General features: G+C 41.6%; 1 protein-coding gene across 1 annotated transcript in view; it reads left to right on the top strand.

Annotated features, from left to right (window-relative positions):
* Nucleotides 1-18569, top strand: part of LOC136370593 (5-hydroxytryptamine receptor 2C-like) — an 80099-nt gene that overhangs the window by 26126 nt on the left and 35404 nt on the right. Inside the window, exon 2 of the mRNA XM_066334097.1 lies at nucleotides 9394-10036. Coding sequence (XP_066190194.1) covers nucleotides 9652-10036 — 385 coding nt within the window. The 5' untranslated portion in view covers nucleotides 9394-9651. The remainder of the gene's footprint in view (nucleotides 1-9393; nucleotides 10037-18569) is intronic.

Genomic DNA, 18569 nt, shown 5'->3' with positions numbered 1-18569 from the left:
CTCAGTCATTCTGATTTTTCTGTGTTACATTCCAGTCTTTACTGATGTGGGTGTTGGATCTTGGTTTTGAATTATCAATATATTTAATTTCCAAAGGAAATGTTTCAGTTCAGCAACATTAAAAAACAAACAACCCCCCCAATTTACTACCAAGATCAAACCTTACCAGCCATAGACACCTTACTTCCAGACTAGGGTTTGTTTTTGCAGTTTAATCCATTTTCATCTCCTTTGCAGCCAAAACTGTGGCAGCTTCACAGTTGCTCTGTTCATCTTGTTCTCTGGAGTTTACATAATAACTTCCCTGGTGACACCAAATCAAATGGTTTAATGAAGTGTGAGTTAGAGACAATGCCTTTTTTTTTTTTTTTTTTTTAGTATTATTATATTATTTTCCTAAAAAAATTAGTTGTTACGGAACAGATGAACAAAATCCCAAGACACCAAGCCAAGACTTACAATGTACATCTGGGCAACTCATGTTGTCTTTCACTGCACTTCCCACTTTGTGTCTCAAGTTTTCCTTTTAAATCTGTTCTAAATTATTGCCTGGTTAAGGTCAAATTGAGAGTTTTATAATCGTGTGGATAATTTTCTATCTTTAAATAATGGCATCACACAGACCAGTTGCTTTAATTATTTCAGTCTTCTTTGTCCTTTTCCTGTTTTTTTTTTTTTTTTTTTTTTTTTTTTTTTTTTTTTATAATACCAGTTTTTAAGAGTTTTATTTTCTACCTACTTTTATCATTAGAGTTTCCCTTAAAACAAATTTATCAAAATATCCAGTTATAATATAATTACACCAGGAAAGTGTTGGCTTTTTGAATTTATACTGTCAGCCATCCCCTTTTGGGTCTGTATGGGTCAGTTTTCCAAAGGAAAAAAGAAAAGAAAAGGAAATTAATAGGAAACCACCCCCCCCCCCCATGAGTAGCTACATTTTCTATGTAATTATTGTATCAACTGTTGCTATGCATGAGATAAAGATAAGTCAATTAACTTATGAATGTTTCAATAATCCTTTCTCTGACACTGCACAGGTATGTGAAAACACATATTTAATTAAGCTATTACAGTAAAAGCCCTGAGCCATTTGTCAGTTCATTAGACACACTTTTTATTACGCTTTGAGCTTTGTTTTCCTTTTCCTTGGCTTATTTGATGCTGCAATTTATTCTTTTAAAAGACATTGGGACAGCAATGACATCGGGAAAGGCACTCCACAGCTTATATTGAGAGTGCACTGCCACAGCAGGGAGGAGACCTCTATTAAAAAATAACTCCCTGAGCTTTGAATCAGAGAATTCTGCAGGTTGAGGTGCTCACTGGGAAAACAGATTTAGGGGAGAAGCTGTTTCAGCATGTGAGCCCCATGGTGAGGAGCCACGTGCTGGTGATGCCCCAGGGCTCAGACTGCCTCAGCTGAGAGCACACGATGCCTTGGGAAGGCTGAGCTGGAACAGAGACTGGACAGAGCTAGAGAATAAAGCAAATATTTGCTAAAAGCCCTTTAAGGACATAGGACAAGAGCCTGGCGACACCCCTTTAAGGATCCACCTTGGGCAGGACAAGAGCCTGGCCAGGGCTATACCCAGGGTGGACCCAAAATGGTCACAAAATGGACAAAGGGTCATGAGGTCTCACACTTTGATAAGTTTTGGTTCATTTGCACATTGGGGTTGAATTGTTCAATTACAGCTTCAGGTTCTTCTTGTCCCTCCCTCCAGCCCACCCTTGTTTGTGCTTTGGGGCTGAAAGTTGTCCTTGGTGTGCAGCAGGACAAGGATTTGTTTTGTGTCCCTGCTGTGTGCAGAGCTGAGTGACACTGACTGTGAGCTCAGAGCTGCACCCCTGGGCACCACAGAACCTGAAAAATATGAAAGCTGAAACTTAAGGCATCACACAGAAAAAGGAGATTTTCCCCTGGATCTTGTCTGGGATGAGGTGCAGGGTGAGCACCACGCCAGTGCACCAGAAATCTGTCTTCACTTGAAAAGGACGGATCCCGTGGTGTGATCTCAGAAGGCACAGAGAGCTGGAGTGAACAGAAAGCTTGGAGACAAACATCAAGGGATTTCTTGCTTGATTAAGAAATTTGACCTATTAAGTAATGAGTGAGTCACCGGCAGTGCCCCAAGCTTGGGTGTGCTCTGTGTGTGCTCAGGCTCACCTTGTGCTCAGCTGCTCAGTGCTCACCTTCTGTCCACAGACTGCTGCTCTCTGTTACTACTGCAACCCCTGCAGCCATTGAAGAATGCCAGGCTCATTGATACTGTGATATTTCCCCTAAAACATGGATTGGAGATAAACCACTTGATGATTATTTTTTATTTAGAGGCATGTACATCTTTAGGTGTGCTTTGCTGTGGTTGCGCTTACAGCTATGAAGTTATTCAGCCACACATGGGATAGAGCACTCTGCATCAAAAACTGCTGAGAAATTGTGGAGTCTTCTGGTTTTTAAATAAGCCTGGCCTTAAAACTTACAAAAAAGCTAGCTAAGGAAAACTAAGCAAATGTTTTTGTTGCTTTGGTTTGTTATGTTTGATTTTGGGTAAATGCCCACTTCTAGACTTTAATGATATAAACAAAAGAGCTGCCATGCAAAACATTTGAGACAAGAAGAAAAATTGGTTTTCTAGAGAGAAAGAAAGTTTAGAAAGAGTAAGAAAAAGTTTAACAGTAGTTTATTACAAGAACTCTGAAAAGCTGAATTTGAAAAAGCTACCACACAAGATTTTTCCACCAATGTTTAAACTTGATGTTCACCACATTGTGCAGCTGAATTACAAAGGGACAGAGGGAATGTCACTGCAGTAGGGGCAGAAGCCAGGTCCATACAATCACAAGAGCTGCCTTGGGAATCCTGTGGACTCTCAAACCTCCCTGTGCCAGGGAGCAAATACCCACTGTACTGCTGCATTAGGGGTATAAAAGTTTGGCAGAAGATAAATGGTCCCTTGTGTTCCAGCTCAGGGAACGAGGCAGGGCTCAAATTCAGGTTATAGCCAATTCAGACTGTGGGGCTGGTGCAGCTCAGTAAGGACTTTCAGGAGCACAGAGTACAAATAGTGCAGTTACCAGTCCAAGAATGTGGGGCTGATTGCGTTCAACAGGACTTTGCATGATCCAGGTTAATGAATAATGTGATTTATTGAAGCAACAGGAAAGCAGGGTCAGGACTGCCATGATAAATGCACTAACTGCAGAGAGTTAATATGTGCTTCGAATTTCAGCCACTGGGGACATGTGTATTTAAAAAAAGAAACAAAAAAAACAGAGAGACAGGTTGGAATTATATCAACCCATAGAAAATATGAACAACTAGGGTATAATCATTCCAAGAAGTTAGGACGGTGTGTGATGAGATTCAGATTTATTCTCTTGGAGTATTTCTGTATGTCTGAGCCAAGAAGTTTATGATTGCAGGGAGGGGCAGAGTATCTACATCTTCTTGTGAGGTTCCCAGGTGCTCTTCCTCAGAGGGAAAATAAAAAGGATGCTGGTCTTATTGCTAGAAGGTAGATTAAGATCTTCTGTGTGTTTGTATTGCCTTGAAGTTCTGGAAAAGGAATTAATGCCTTTCTGACTCAGTATGAGGGAAGATACAGAGAGGGAAATTGATGCTATTTGCTTTTGGACAGGATGGTGGTGATTCATTATAATGACCCTACAAAATATCACTCCTTGAGTCTGTATCTGAGAAAATCCATTTTCCTCTTATTGTGAAAAAATGAAGTACTCTTTTTTTAGCTTGCAAGTAATTAAATAGTTATTTTCTGGATCAGAATTTAAAAAGACTGGTGAAAAGCTGTGTTTGGGAAGGTTTTCCTAAGGTTTCATTAAGTGTTTTTTACACTGATTTATCTCCAATACCTGTTGGGAAAAAATCAAGAATTTCTTGAGAACAGAAGAGGAAGTATCAAATTCTTCCTTGGAAAGAAAATCTCTAAACAAAGTGCGAATTATATATTAGTTCAAGAGTAGCTCAGGAAAATAGTCAAATTAGGCACAACCACTTCTCTGGATTTCACCTTCAGTTAAATTTGCAGTGGGGATCTACAGAATAATCACTGGTGTTTGACTTTGCCTTCCCTGGTGCAGTGACTGTGAAAACACAAAACTCTGTTGGCAGTGGAGATATTGCTTTCAAAAGGCAAGGAGATTTTTTGAGGCTGCCAAGTGACTAAAACGAGTTGGGGTTTTCCAAAATTGCCATTTTTCAGAGGATGCTTGAGCTGTGGGATCCTTGGACGCTGGTGATCTCAGCAGGTATCCGAAGGTGAGGGGCTGGCAGGGTGTGTGCCTCTCTCTGGTGAGATGGGGCACGAGCTGGTGCAGCTGGATCCAACACCAGGCACTCTGGAGTCCCCACAGCTCAGTTTTCCCACCTGGCCATGCACTTTTATTTCTGTCTTTGGAGAAACTGAAGGGGAGAAGATGTTCTGCTCTAATCCTGAGCTTGGGCAGCAGGGACAAGCAGAGTGTGTGGACCCAAGGGTAGGAGCTCAAAGGCACCCCCATGCTGGACAGATTTGCTCAGGAGCACAATTCTGATCCAGTTCTAGAAAAATTTAATCTGAAAGGGACTTTTTGAAGGTCTTCAGTCCAACCTCAAGGTGCTCAAGGAAGAATTAACTTCTAGGTTAGATGGGGTGTTTGAGGGTAGATCCCAGCTGTGCTCTGAGCTTCTGCAAGGATGGAGATTCCACAGTCTCTGTGTCTCTCTTGTCTGACCACCTGCACTGAGATTTATCTCATTTCTTTCCTATTGGAATTCTGGAAACCGAGAATTTATGTTTTTAGTCCCTAGTAATACATGTGAGTTAAGATGGAGGATTTGGGGCATTGTCTGAGTCTTTCTTCTTCACCATCTTCCTTCTTCTCCACAGGTTTGGGTGGTTTTCTGCAATTGGTTGACAGAGTCTGCATTGCAGACTTCAAGTAGTTAGTTATTGGGTTTAAAAAAAAAATAAATTAGGTGACATTTCATAATTGGATGGATAGTACTTGAAAAGACCTGGTAGAGGTAGAGAAGTGCTCCATTTTACCTCATTTCTCTGACTTGCTAATTGGAGCTCACAGCTCATGAGTCTGTAAATAGATAAGAAATAATAAACATTCAAGTCCAAACACAAAATCTACATTTCCTATGGATTTATCCTGACCTTGGCAAGGAAAAAAGGAAGCCAGAACCTTCCCACTTTCCTTCTTCATACATGATTTCCCTATGTCTACCTCTGTCACAGTTGCTTCTTGTTTTGCTGCCCAGCTTTTGGAAGAGTCCCCTTTTCCTCTCTAAGTACCAGCAGGTAGATGCAGGCAGCAATTACATCCCTGTTCAAAGCTTTTTGTCTGGGCTGAACCAAACCCAGTATTTAATTTGCTTCCTCCCACATCACCCTGGTCATCTCCATTGGACTTGCAGCATTCTCACACACTGTTTAAAAATAGGACTGCACAGAAATAGGAATGTTTCCTAGTGCTGCTACAAAAAGGAGGAAGATTAGTTCCTACTGCCCAAAATATAGAATTCTCTTAATATAAAAATAGGACTTTATTGAATCACTAAAATGAAAGTGGCCTTTGCAAGTTTTGCCATGAAAACCTGTATTTTAACGCAACCTTCTGTTCCAAAAAAAGTGGATATTAAATTGGAAATAGATTTTTTAAAAAACGCAAATAGCAAGAAATGCAGGATTTAGAGTGAAGAATGGAGCCTCAAATCTGCCTTCTTGAGCATAAATTGCATATTCTATTATATAATTTTAAATTTTTTGCCATTTTGAAAAGGGCTCCATGGAGCCATAAAAATTTATGTCATCTGGCTCAGATAGTTATGAACTATCTGCAACTGTTTTCCTGTCAAAAATTGCAGTACTTGCAGTTCAGTTCAGTTGGCTTCAGATATATTTTTTCCCCCTGATGTAGGTCTACCATCAAAGTCAAGGCTGAAGGAAAAAAACCCTTTTTATTTAGAAATATTTGTTGTTTAGCAGCTCGTTGGCTTTGACCTGGTTACCTGGGAGATGTGAATGTGACTTGGAGAACTGATACCGCCAATGGTCTGGGAGCAGAAAATCTCTCCTGCATATGGCCCTGTGATGCCATTGAATGTTTCTTACTTTCTTTGTGGGGAGGGAATTGCTGGAAGTCATCACTTTTGATCATTAAGTACTTCTGGGTTGGTTTTTTTTTTTGTTTTTACAGCAAGACTCACCATGAATTAATGTATGATCTTCAGTCTGCCTGAAACTCAGCTTCTCTTTTTTTGGGCTAAACTGACACTCTTTGATGTGTTACCCAGTTTGAAAAGCACGTTGTTAAAATGCAGGGTGTGATCCCAGAGGTTCACTCAGGGATTCACGAGAGCTCAGGAGCTCTGCAGCCTGTCCAGGAGAGGCAGGATCCTGCCATCTCTAGTTCTCAGCAGGCAGCTGTCTCTCTCCAGGAAACAGGCACTCTGAGCTTTGAAGGGTAAAACAGCTAAAGATGAATGTGTTTAATTCAAAGGAAAAAAAATTATATGTATTCTGAGAAAGATTTTGGGGTTTTTCTTCCTTTTACCAAGCGTGATGTTGGTAAATACTCACAAAGGCATGTGAGTGCCCTTCCCCCTGCCCCAGCAGAGGATTAACCATTATTATTAACCTTGTTAAACCATTGTAGCTTCTGTTTCCCTCCAAATTAGTCTTCTGGAATATCCAAAAATTCCAGCATATCAACTTCTGCTTTGAATAATTCATGTATTTCTTGGTAGACAAAAAAGTTTTTTCTACCTTCAGTTTATTTTAAACTGGACTTAAAGACTGAAGGGAAAGAATGTGCCAAAATAAATCATTATTTTATTTTTATCAAAAAGCAGAAGGGGCATAGAAAAGAACCTGGTTTTGCTGAAGGTTTAAATTATAATTTTAAGAACTGTCAGTATTGGATTGAACTGGAATTGATGATTGACCACAAGATTCAGTATGTGTACTTTGATGTTAACTGTTGGAAAAAAATATGTGATGGGCCCATGTTTCAATTTAAAATTATGGAGATGGTTCTTAAATAAATGCAGGATCCATGAATAAATTGTGAATTATTTTTCTGCCACAGTGGTGTGCTTACAAGACTGTAGCTGAAGGAATTAGTCATAAAGTTTTACCTTGAGGAGACTGAGGAGTTCAGTGAAAAGGAAAACTGATGACTTCAAGCCAGGATCTGTGTAAAATAATAAGAAGAGTATTAGCAAAGCAATAGAACAGTTAATTCTGAAGGTGGAGCTCAGTCTTGAATGTTCCTGTGTTCAAATTCCCACTTGATTTTCAAACTGAATATGCAAAATGCAAGAGAGAATGACTCTACTCACCACTTCAGTATACAGACCTGAGCAGTTTTAAAAATAGACACTTTTAATGCAGAAGCCTTATCTTGGAGTTGGTTTTTTGTGTTGTGGTTTTGTTTTGGAGGGTTGTTTTTTTTATGCTGTGGAGTTAAGTCATGTCCTGTCTCTGATCCTGTGGCTGCCTAGTGTCTCCTTCACTGTGGAAAGTTGATTTGGAAAGATTGTCATCACAGCTTTGAATTAAAAGCCGTGTTTGTAAAAAAAATATTCTGAAGTATTTAGAAACTTTCTAGAGACCTTGTTTTTGTTTTTGAGACTAGCTAAGTTGCAAAAAATCAATGGTCCAGTGACCACTTGTTCATTCATCTGCATGTGCAGCTGCAAAATTATTTTCTGTGCCCATCGTGCAAAACATCTTCCAAAATATGAGGTTTAGAGACCCTCTGGGAGTAATTAACTACAATGCAGAAGCAAATCTGGGTTCATTGTATGAACTGCTCATTTAAGAAATGTCTTTGTGCACAAAGCCCATCAGCAAGGTTACAAAACTTTCATGAATGCTAAACATTTTATTACAGGATTCTGAGCACTTCCTATTTAAATGAAATCTAATGTCATCTCATGAATTACATCTAGATTTTGATGTAACAAAATCGAGATACCTGGATAGCAAATTGCTGTGTCAGATGTGTGCCACAGTGCCTTCAATGGCTAAAATCTGGCCTTTATTCTGTTACTTATTTAACAGTGATAGAACAGCTCCTTTCCTGTGGCCTGTGCAAAAAGTTGAGGCTATGCTCAAAAGCAGTTGCCTGCTATCGATTTTATTCTGCTTCCTGGTCCACTTCCATATGACTGCTCCACTAAGGGCTTTCCTTCTGTGCTTTCAGCCCCATGCTGCTCGTGGTTGTTAGGAGCTCAGCTCCAGCTCAGTGGAAGTGCAAAGCAAAGCTGCTGGTATTCATCAATTGTACAGGACTGGCAGTCAAAATTATTGGCTTAAAGCCAAGGATGTGCTTTAACCAGGACTGGGAATACATACCCTCAGCTTCAGTGGGTGCAGGCCCAAAGTCAAGAGTTCATCTAATTTACCAAATTAGCTCAATGCATGAGGCTGAAGGACTTCAGAAGCAGCAGCATGATGTTCTCTGTGTTTCATGGGCAGTCAGGAATCAGAGCTGCACTCAGTGTCAGCTGCTCTGTGAGGCAAGCACAAATCATGTGGGATGCTGTGAGGAAATATCCCCTTGCTGTGTGTGAGGTGAGGCTGATGGACAGTGGCCCTGAGCAGCAGACTGCTGGGATTAAGCTGACTGGCCTTGTTGTGTGCTTGTGGTCAGCAGGAAGCAGTGGCACAAAAACAGATAAAAAGCAGAAATAAAGTGCTCAGCTTTTATGAAAGTTTGTCTTTTCTTTTAACTCTTTGTTGTCTGTCTGTTCCAGAAGGATCATGCAATGTTGCCTGATAGATATTGCATCTTATCCACCATTCATTTCCCATAGAAACCAAGCTACAATGTTTGCCATTGTAGGAGAGGTAATCATTAAGATCTGAGGGTTTTTACAACACCTTCATTTTACCTCAGAATATGTAAAATATATCCAAACCCTTCCATTTAAGGTGATGGACCACCCTGTGCTTGGCTGCGCTATCTGGATTGGTTGGAATTTTGTGCAATTACTACTTTACACAGCAGCAGAGTATCTGTGAAGTGGATATCAATTGAAACATATTTTGTTCTTCAGACTTGCTTTTGCAGGTTTCACAAATCATTTAATTAGTGATAATCAGCTTTTAACCAGCCAGAGCACACTGATGTGAGTCTCTGCCTCTCTCCCCCATGACTGTAGGAATAGTCTGTAGCCTTCAGATAAATTGCTTGCAATCTGGAGAATGTCCTAGTCAGCAGGAAGGGGAAGAATAAAGAATAGCTTTCTATTTTTCCCTTTCCTAGCCAGCAGGAAGGGAAGGAATAAGGATGTCAGTTGCATGGGGAATAAAGAAGGTGTTGTGTATATATGTGTGGTTTCAGTGAAGAATATCCTTTTCCTTTGCCTTTCAGAATGGTGAATTTGGAAACCAGCTGGAGATTGCAAAGTCTCCTGTCCCTTGAAGTTGGTGGTCAATGGTCATCATCTATCACACCCAAGGGAACTAGAAGAGCTCCATGCTAACTTCTGTAAGGTCTGCTTCACTATGGAAGATCAAATGATTTTCTGGCTCAGGTTTTGTGATGTTCGGCACCTGCCTTGGACCTGGAATTTGGAAAAGGGATCGTCTCTGAGGCACGGCTGAGAGACAAAGAAACCAGCTCCAGACAATGAGCACTTTAAGTAACACTGGAATATTACTCAGCTTAACAACAGTGTCTGTTACACTGGATTTTAGTTTGCATGGTGGTCTGATGGCTTGGTCCTTGAGCAGCAATTTGACTCTGAACCAGAGTTTGCCTACGTCTGATCCTCTCAACACCTCTGAGAAGGGCGAAGTCTCTCGGATGTCTGTGAGGGAGAAGAATTGGCCAGCCCTCTTGATCTTGGTTGTCATCCTGCTGACCATTGGGGGGAACATATTGGTAATTATGGCTGTGTCCTTGGAGAAGAAGTTGCAGAATGCCACAAACTTCTTCCTGATGTCGCTGGCAGTGGCAGACATGCTGGTGGGTATCCTGGTCATGCCCGTGTCGCTCATTGCAGTCCTGTATGGTAAGTGCCTTCCCTCCTAGTTTGAATATTTGCTTTTGCAGGGAGCCCCCCGAGGCTGCAGCAACCTCTTGTGCCCGACTTTCCCTGTGCTGATGGCTTAGGGAGTGTCAGTGTGCTCTTGGCCAGGGGTCTGTGCTGAGGTGCATTCTCTGCTGGGAGCAGAGCTTGTTGTAATGACCAGGGAATAATGTCACACTGGAGGGTTATTGTTGCTGAGGCCACCAGGAGAGCCTGAGACACTGAGTCAGCTCCTTACCCTTTGGCTGGGTTGCCCCAGAACTGAGCTAGGGCACCAAATCTCACAGAAAAGCTGAGGAGAGTGGCCATTGTTCATGACCTACCCAGCTCTACGCTGGGTCAGGATCTGTCCCTGAGCTCCCACTCTGGGATTGGAACAAAAACATGGATCAGAAAGGAGGTTTCCACTGATAGATTTGCCATGCAAATAAAAGCCTTCCCTCCTGGCATTTGTATGGCAGCTTGCCTTGTGCCTTTCAGGGGCTCGTTTTGCCTTTCTGTGCCTCAGTTTCCCTATCTCTAACCTGAGAATATGCTCTCTTTTAAAGCCTCCAGAGGCCTGCCTGTATAGGTGTACACATTTATTTCTGCCCATGTTAGAGTCAGTGTGTTTGCAATGGAGGGAGGCATCATTTCTGCACTCGAGTGTGGAATCGCTGTTGGTACTTCAAAGGAGTAAAATATCAAACACATCTAACTTTCATCTGGCCGGGACTTCAAATCCCTTTGTTCAGTGTGGGGCTTGGAGTCCCCATCCCTGGACATTTCAAAGGGGTGTTTTGTTCTTCTCTGTGTCTCTGATCATCATGTTTGTATACTCAGGTATCAATTTTATAATCTGTGTATTTCATAGATAAAACTCACTAATTTCGGAAATCTGTTTACAGATTTTCTTAGAAAGGTATTTTGATATTGATATTCCTTGGAAACAAATAATGCTATTTACTTACAAATTTGATTAGCAATTGGTTTACTGTCCTATAAAGTAAAATATACAGATATTTATCTGACTTCTTCACTTGCCTAAATGAGTAAGTCTGGCAGAGATTAATTTCTAAAACACATTGATCAAGCATACATCATTCCAAAGCTTATATAACTTGTCTACAGTGAATTAAATCAATATTTGATTTAGGTGCAGGCCTAGCTATGGAGATCTTATGCAAAAGATCTTTTATTTTGAACTGTCAGAATAGTTCCATCTCTAAATCTTTCGTGTATTGCAACATGTGTATTTTATTTTTAGCATTTTCCTCCAGCTCCCTGGAGCTCGAAAGGGAGCATATAAATACTGAATTATGTGACAGACCTGCACTTGCATAAATTCTGTGTTAGCCAGTGACTCTAAAAAGGTGAATTTATGGAAGTGGTCTTCCTCCATACATACTTTCAAGGTCTTTGGAAACTAATAGAAATGGATTTTCTGTTCTGCCTAGAAAATGATTACTTAAGGTAGTTGAAAGGTGTAAAGCATGCCACCCTTTTAGCAGCAAGGAAATATCACTGATTTGAAGAGGCATTGTAATTATCCCCCTTTCTTGCCAGAGAACCAGTATTGGCTGTTGATAGCCCAAACATTTCTCCACAGACAAACAATACTATGTAGAGTTTTTTGGCAAAAATCGTAATTTCAGGACAGGCATGGAAGATTTGTGGAAATACTTGGAGAAATGAGGAAGCTGCTGGAGTAATGCTGGATGCTGGCTGGACCAAAGCAGCCACGTTACCTTCAGGCTTTGTGAGGGAAGGAAGAGGAAAAGTTCCATTTGGGGAAGGAAAAATGAGCCCCAGAGAAACTTGTGGATTGATTTGAGTAGGACCCCAGGGAAACAATTTTTTTATATATATATCATTTAAGCAACAAATTGTGGAAGTAAGGAGGAGGAAAATGTTCTTACATCAGCAGAATTCTTGTGAGAATAACTGGGGTCTATGGCCATGGACTGAGCAGAGAGTGTTACTGCTCGGAAACATCATTGTGAATGTTCAGTCATTTTTACTCTGTATATTTTAGCCTGTTCATTCTATTCTTGTTCATTCTACATAATCTTACATTGTTTCAAAGGCTGCCATGTGCTGTACTGAGGAGTGTATGCAGCACATCTCTTCCAGATTTGTAGAAGTCACTTTTAATTTATGTAATCAGAAAGGAACCTTAAAAAATACATATAACAAATAGAGGAGTGAAGAAATTACTTTCAAGTTTCCACATCAGCTCTCTCAGCCCCAGAGATAAATTCTAGTTGACAGAGTAATGCATTTCAGAGTAGGCTCATTTCCTTACTTTTGAGCTAATAAGGCAAACGAAGTAGATTTCACTTCAAGAATAACCAAAAAATTGAATAGACACCCTCCACATATACTCCTGGTTTTCAGTGATTTTCTTAATTAAAAGAAGGAAAAATCAAGTTGTAAGTTAATTCAAGAGTCTTATTATAAAGGAAGTGACAGCAGGATACAACACGATGGATTTTTCACCAATTAATCAGGGCTCAGATATATTTATCAATTAGTCTTAAGTGTCTTACAGTAATCGATGAGTTGGATTTGACAGCTGAGAACATTTTCCCTGGCATGCAGTTCCTAAAGAACTAAGCAAATTGGTATGCTAATTAATAAGCATGTATTGGGGAGAGAACATGAGAAATGTACACAGTGTTTCATTTCAATGGAGAAATGCCTGATTAATTAAGAATACTGGCCTCTTTATCAAAATACTGATAGGGCAGCAGGTATCTTACACCTGATGGAGCCTCAGCCAAGAGGTGGAGGTTGTGTCCTCACCTCTGAGCACTTCAGGGACAAGCAGCAGTGGGCTCACATCATGTGTTCACGAGCAAGAAGAAGAGGGCTGGTGTAGGAATGCAAAGAAATCTTGCATTCTCAACCTCATCAGTTGATCTGAGGCGATGTTGCAGAGGATGTTAAGCTTTCTTGGCTCTTGCAGAAGGTTCTCAGCTGCCCACAAGCAGCCAGCAGACCCCTCTGTGGCTCCCAGTTGAGGCTCTCTGTTCCCTTTGCGGTGCCGGGGACTGAGGCAGATCCCAGGGGCTGCTGTTGGATGCAGCATTCATCAACCCCAGCTGCCAGAGCAGATTCACACCCACATTATTGTTATTATTGATAATTACCATCATTACTGTGTGGTGACAGAGATGTGCTGAGCACTTGGGCAGACTTGGATGCTGGTTTCCCTGCAGAGGGGGGAAGCAGTGCAGTTCAGCACTTTGATATGACATTCAGGTATCCAGAAATGATCAGGCATTTTAAAAACCATATCAAGTCATGGGCTTAAATGCATCTTGACTACAACCAGTTCCAGCTGACAGTTGCATTACTTTCAGAAATTATTATTCATTCCTGTTAGCTTTAAATGCATAATATTTGTGCTAAGTAACCACTACATTTATTCTCCTGCTAGAGTGTGAGTGAATGGAAACTCCTACACTTTGCACTGTCTGTGTCATAAATTCAGAGATGGGATTCTTTTTATTCTCTCCCATGACACCTTGTACCTGGGGTGTGTGCAGTGGAATTTCTATCCAACAGGACGTGTTAGTTTGTCTTTTGCCATCAGTAGGCTCCATAGGCTGCTGCTACACTGTGTGCTCACCCAGCAGCATTTATTCTCTTTCCAAACCCCTAAGCTTTCTTGTAACCTCAGCTAACCTAAATAATTCTGTGAAATCTGAAAACCTACTACATCATTATTCACCCTCTTTGCAGATTATCAGATACATGGGAAACTTCAGCTGAGATAGTGAGTGTCCTGCTAACTGAATTTTCTCCACATGAACAACTGCCTGTTTACCTGGTGTGACAAATGGGATTAAGTTTGGCCGTATCTGTGCTGCTGTGGAGAAAGAAAACTCTGTATGATGTGCCCTGAATCCATAGAACAGCTTCTTTTTCTGCTGCCCAAGGTTTAAATTGTGCTTAGAGTGAGAGGAGGTGAGGAATACTAAATAGATACTCTCTGTGTCTCGTTGATTATGGTCCCTGGTTCTAAAATACCTTGAGGCAGCTAAATGTTGACTTGCAGGATTTTTCCTGCCACTGAAAATGTGGCACCCTATGATGATTCCCTGCTGGATCATGTTTGGAAACAGCTCTAGGAACCTACACAGCTTTGGCTGGCATTGGTGAAAAGCTGAGGGCTTCTGGTCAAGTGAGAGTCAAAGGCTGAAAAGCTGAAATTGGCACAAGAGCTCGGGACTGGAGAGGGTGATAATACCTGCCAAGAGGAGTGAGTGATGCTCCACACCCTTTCTCAGCAGTGATTAAATCTATTAAATATGTATTTGCATCACCCTCTTCAAAAACATTTGAGTCAGAGCTTTTAATTGTCAAATTGAAAGCTGAATTTGCCCCGCATAGATTTCCTCTTAAAAATGAAATTAATTTTGTCTCAGATTATCCATATCTTTTGTCTGGCTTTTAATCTAATTTTTTTTTTTTTGGTTATCCTTTTAATTTTGGGCAATAATGACTAGAAGACAGATGAGTAAGGAAAGTGTCCTTATCTGAGGAGTACAAAGAACTTTAAAGTACCATGGGGCACTATGGTCTTTCCTTCAAAGTCATCTTCTCACTAGTCTTATTAAGGCAGAATTGCTTTTAAAAACTGTCAGAGCAATTTAACTTATTGTAGCCTTTTGTTATTCTTTCTCATTATTTTGATGTGTGTTTTTAGTGATGTCTTGCCTGAAAATCTCCTCAAGATTTTGATATGTTTCTGTTGAAAAAGATGACAAGTAAAATTTGGTATTTGCAGAATGGCTCCAGTATGAGATGGTTTCATGGTTTCACATTCACCAAATTTAATTTACCAGCTGGGAGATAGGACTTTGGGAGAAAAAGGCAAAACAGGCACAATTTAAAAGTAAAAACTAATCAATTTTATTAACATACACTAAAGAAAAAGAGAAAAAGAAAAAAAATGAGACATTCAAACACCTCCCCCCCCCCCCATCTCCTTCTGTTCACTTTCCCACTCACCACAGAGAGAGAACTATGATTTCCAGTCAGTTGCCACCATTTAAACACGATGCTACATCACCTTGGGGGAGAGGAGCCTCTCTGGGGCTATGGAGAACACACCACAAGAAAAGGTCTGGTGGCTTTCACAGATCTGCAACCACCCGGAATTTCTGCAGATTCTGTGCAGTCTCACCCATATAACAGTTTCCCAAGCTGTTTATGGGTTTCTGCATGTTTGGGGTATTGTTTTAAGAATGCTTCTCTAGTACAAAACAGGGATTCTCTTCTTTAGAGGATCTCTAAAATCGCCTCTATCTCAAAAGAAATAGAGACCTCCTTATTCTTTCCCAGGAGCCAGGGACATATTCTATACAAAATTCTCAATTAAAGCACATATATATCAATACACACAACCCTTTGGCTAGAACTTGCATTCCCCCAAGCAGCATTAGGATATTACAGAAACAGTCCATTTCCCCATAATTCACACCCAGAGAAGTTCAGTAAAAAATGTCCATTTCCTCCATCCCATCTTCCAATGGTCTTTCTCAGTTCTTTCACTGACTTTGTCTCTCTGCATTTCAAATCACTCTGTCTTCCATGGAGGAGGGAAAAGGGTTAAAGTCTTTGCCCAGAGTTTTTTCCTCCTCTCCAGCTGACTCTCAGAACTCCAAGGCCACAGGTGATGGGGAGGAAGGGGGAGAAGGAGCTGCTCAGGAACACTGATGGATGAAACCTCCTCCAGCCCTGGTCAGATCTAAAGTGACTCAAACTTGGATCAGCTCCCTGGAGCTCCGGAGAAAAGTTCTCAAAAGTCTCTCCTCCTTCAGACCAGAGGCTCCTGGCGCAGGGCCAACAGCACCCATCTGAGATCTGCAGCCCTCCTCCTCCTCCTGTGCCCATCGGAGGGGCCGGGAGGGGACAGAGGGGACACGGCCAGCCCCGGCCACTGTCCCACAGGCACGGCCCCACCCCGAGGTCTGGCCAGGCCTGGCCTGGGGGAACCAGCCCAAACCCCGACCCACGGGGTGATGTCAGCTCCTTGTCAGCTGGAAAGGAAAGGGCTGAGGCACCTGGGACTTGAGATTCAAGGCTGTGTTTCCAGAGGTGTAGAAACACTCCCATTCATCAGCCAAGCTGTCAATCAATCCATGCTAGAACTTCCTTAGGAAAAATAACCTTTCACATTCATGCTAAACCACCACAGATGGATACAGTCATTTGGACTTTATATCGATTTTTTTTTCCTAACTGATGAAATTTCACTTGTTCATCCATTCAGCAGCCCCATCCCCAGGACTTTCTCAGAGGTAGTCTGTGCATGGCTCTAGTGCAGTATTCTCCATTGAGATAAAGACTCCAAATGAAATTAGCAAATTGACATGAATGTTTGCCATTCCTTTCCATGTCTTTCCTTTTATCACAATTAATTTCACAGAAAAATCTGCTAAATACTCTTCTAAAATATGTTGCAGTTTTACAATAGTTATGCTAAAACCCCAAAAAACAGCTTGTTAGCCCTGATGCATTCATTCCTAACCTTTGTTCTTGGTCAACCCTGGTGCTGAGAGTTGACTAGGAATGAAGAGGAAGCAGAACTGGTGTAAAATTGTAGATGTAAAACCATCCATGCAGTTAAGCTGTTTATGTGGGCCCAGGCAGCCCATGATAATGGACACAGTGCTTAAAGCAGTTTTTATTTTCAATGAAGTAAAAATGTCACCAGTAACACTTGTACTGATTGTTCCTCTGGTGTGGGAATGTTCATTTCACTGGAGTGGCTTCCTCATACACACCTTTCCAATCCCTGTCAAAGTTTTAGTCCTCAGCAGGTTGAGTAAGAGAAAGATCCAAAACTGAGCAGCCCCTAAAACTGGAGAAGGGTCATCTCCACCTCCTCCATGGTGAGCTGTGCTCAGCAAAACAAGACACAGCACTGACGGTGAGGTTCTGCTCTGGGAAGAGGACAGGGAAAATTTTCCTGGTCAAGCTTATACCTTGGCTTCCTTTCTGCTGTATTCCTCCTTTGGGGAGTGGATTTTGGTTACAAAACTTGCAAGCAATGGAGCAGTCCATAAATAAATCGTATTAATTCAGGAAAGCAAGTCATGGAGGTCTCTCCTGTCTGCAAACAGACAGTTGTCAATTTGGAGTTTTATTTTAATTATGTTAAAGTAAGTAATGGATTTTTATTTGTCTTTTGAACTCTATCTCAATCTAAATTTGGGTAGAGCAAAAAGAGCTACAGAGTGTACTTGGATCTTCTGGAAAGCAGTTTTTCCTCATTTCTAACACTTGCAGGTGTTAGATCTGTCTGTCTTCTGGTAGATTAAATTATAACAGTGTTCAGCACTTGACCTGCCATCACTTCTTTGGGCAGATGGTCATGTACTTATTGGTAACTGAGCTGTTTTTTCTTCTTATGCTGCACCTGTACAGACAGATTTAGAAAGCTTGTCACTTTTAATGTAATAAGAACCAACCCCATAAAAATTCAGGTTTTAGTTAAACCTTGGTTTGCATTGTAAATTCCTCCTAAAAAAATTCCATGGAGACCTGATGTAAGTCTTCTGCATGGATGGTATGGATGCTTTTTTCTCTTCCTCAGAACAAGTCTGTCCTTCCCTTAGGAGGCCTCTGTGCTGCTGGTAAATTTGCTGTATTATGAAGGCAAGCAGGATGTGAGAGCCAGAATACATATCTGAGAGGAACAGGCAGTGCCTGCTGCTAGCTCACCCCCAGTTTCACCTGAATTGCATCCTCAGAGCCCTGTGCCCCACCAGAAGGGACAGCTGCTGGTGTCAGCAGTTCCCCACGTTTGTCTGGCAGCATGGTTTGAGTCTTTCTTCCACCCACGTGAGAGTGCAGCCACCCCAAACTCTGACCCGGGCCAGGCTCTTTGCTGTGTCCAGAGTGCAGGGCCAAAGCCCCAAAGTGTTTGGGGCTACGATTCCTGGCTGCAGCCAGCTGCAATCATCCCCTGGCCTCTGGGATGTTTTGGAATCCTGCTGTGTGCTAACTGCTTTCTGTGGTCAGCAAGCGCCTTCCTCCAAGGAAAGGGCTCAGTGTGTCCCTGTGATGCCAGCAGCTCTGCCTGAGCTCCCACCTCACACAGGAGCTGCTCCCTACAACTTCTTGCCCATTGCTCAGGGTCATTTCCATGTGTTAAGCCTTTTCTAATTTCCAGGAGGAGAGCAGAGGACCCCTTGCCTTAGGTCTCTGATCTTGCTTCCTTTGCTGCTGAGCTCTGCATGATGCAGCAGAGGGTTTGTGGTGCAAAGATAATTTTCACCAGAATAAATCAATGCCAGCTTCAGAGAGAGTTTCAATGGCACCTTGCTTACTGCTGTGGGTAGGGCCTGGCAGCTTTGTGCCAGGTCCTTGTGACTCATTTGAGCTCAGCTATTATCCACATTTTGGAGCATTAGTTTATAGGACTCTGAAGAGCAAATTCTGCTGTCAGATAAAAAGGCAGAGCAGTTGTTATTTAATTTTTTTACCACCTGCCTCTTTCTTGTTATTTCTTCACCCTGTG

Source organism: Sylvia atricapilla, chromosome 21, assembly GCF_009819655.1.
Source record: "Sylvia atricapilla isolate bSylAtr1 chromosome 21, bSylAtr1.pri, whole genome shotgun sequence".
In the NCBI taxonomy this organism is placed as follows: Eukaryota; Metazoa; Chordata; class Aves; order Passeriformes; family Sylviidae; genus Sylvia; species Sylvia atricapilla.
This window is presented reverse-complemented; position numbering and strand designations above follow the sequence as displayed.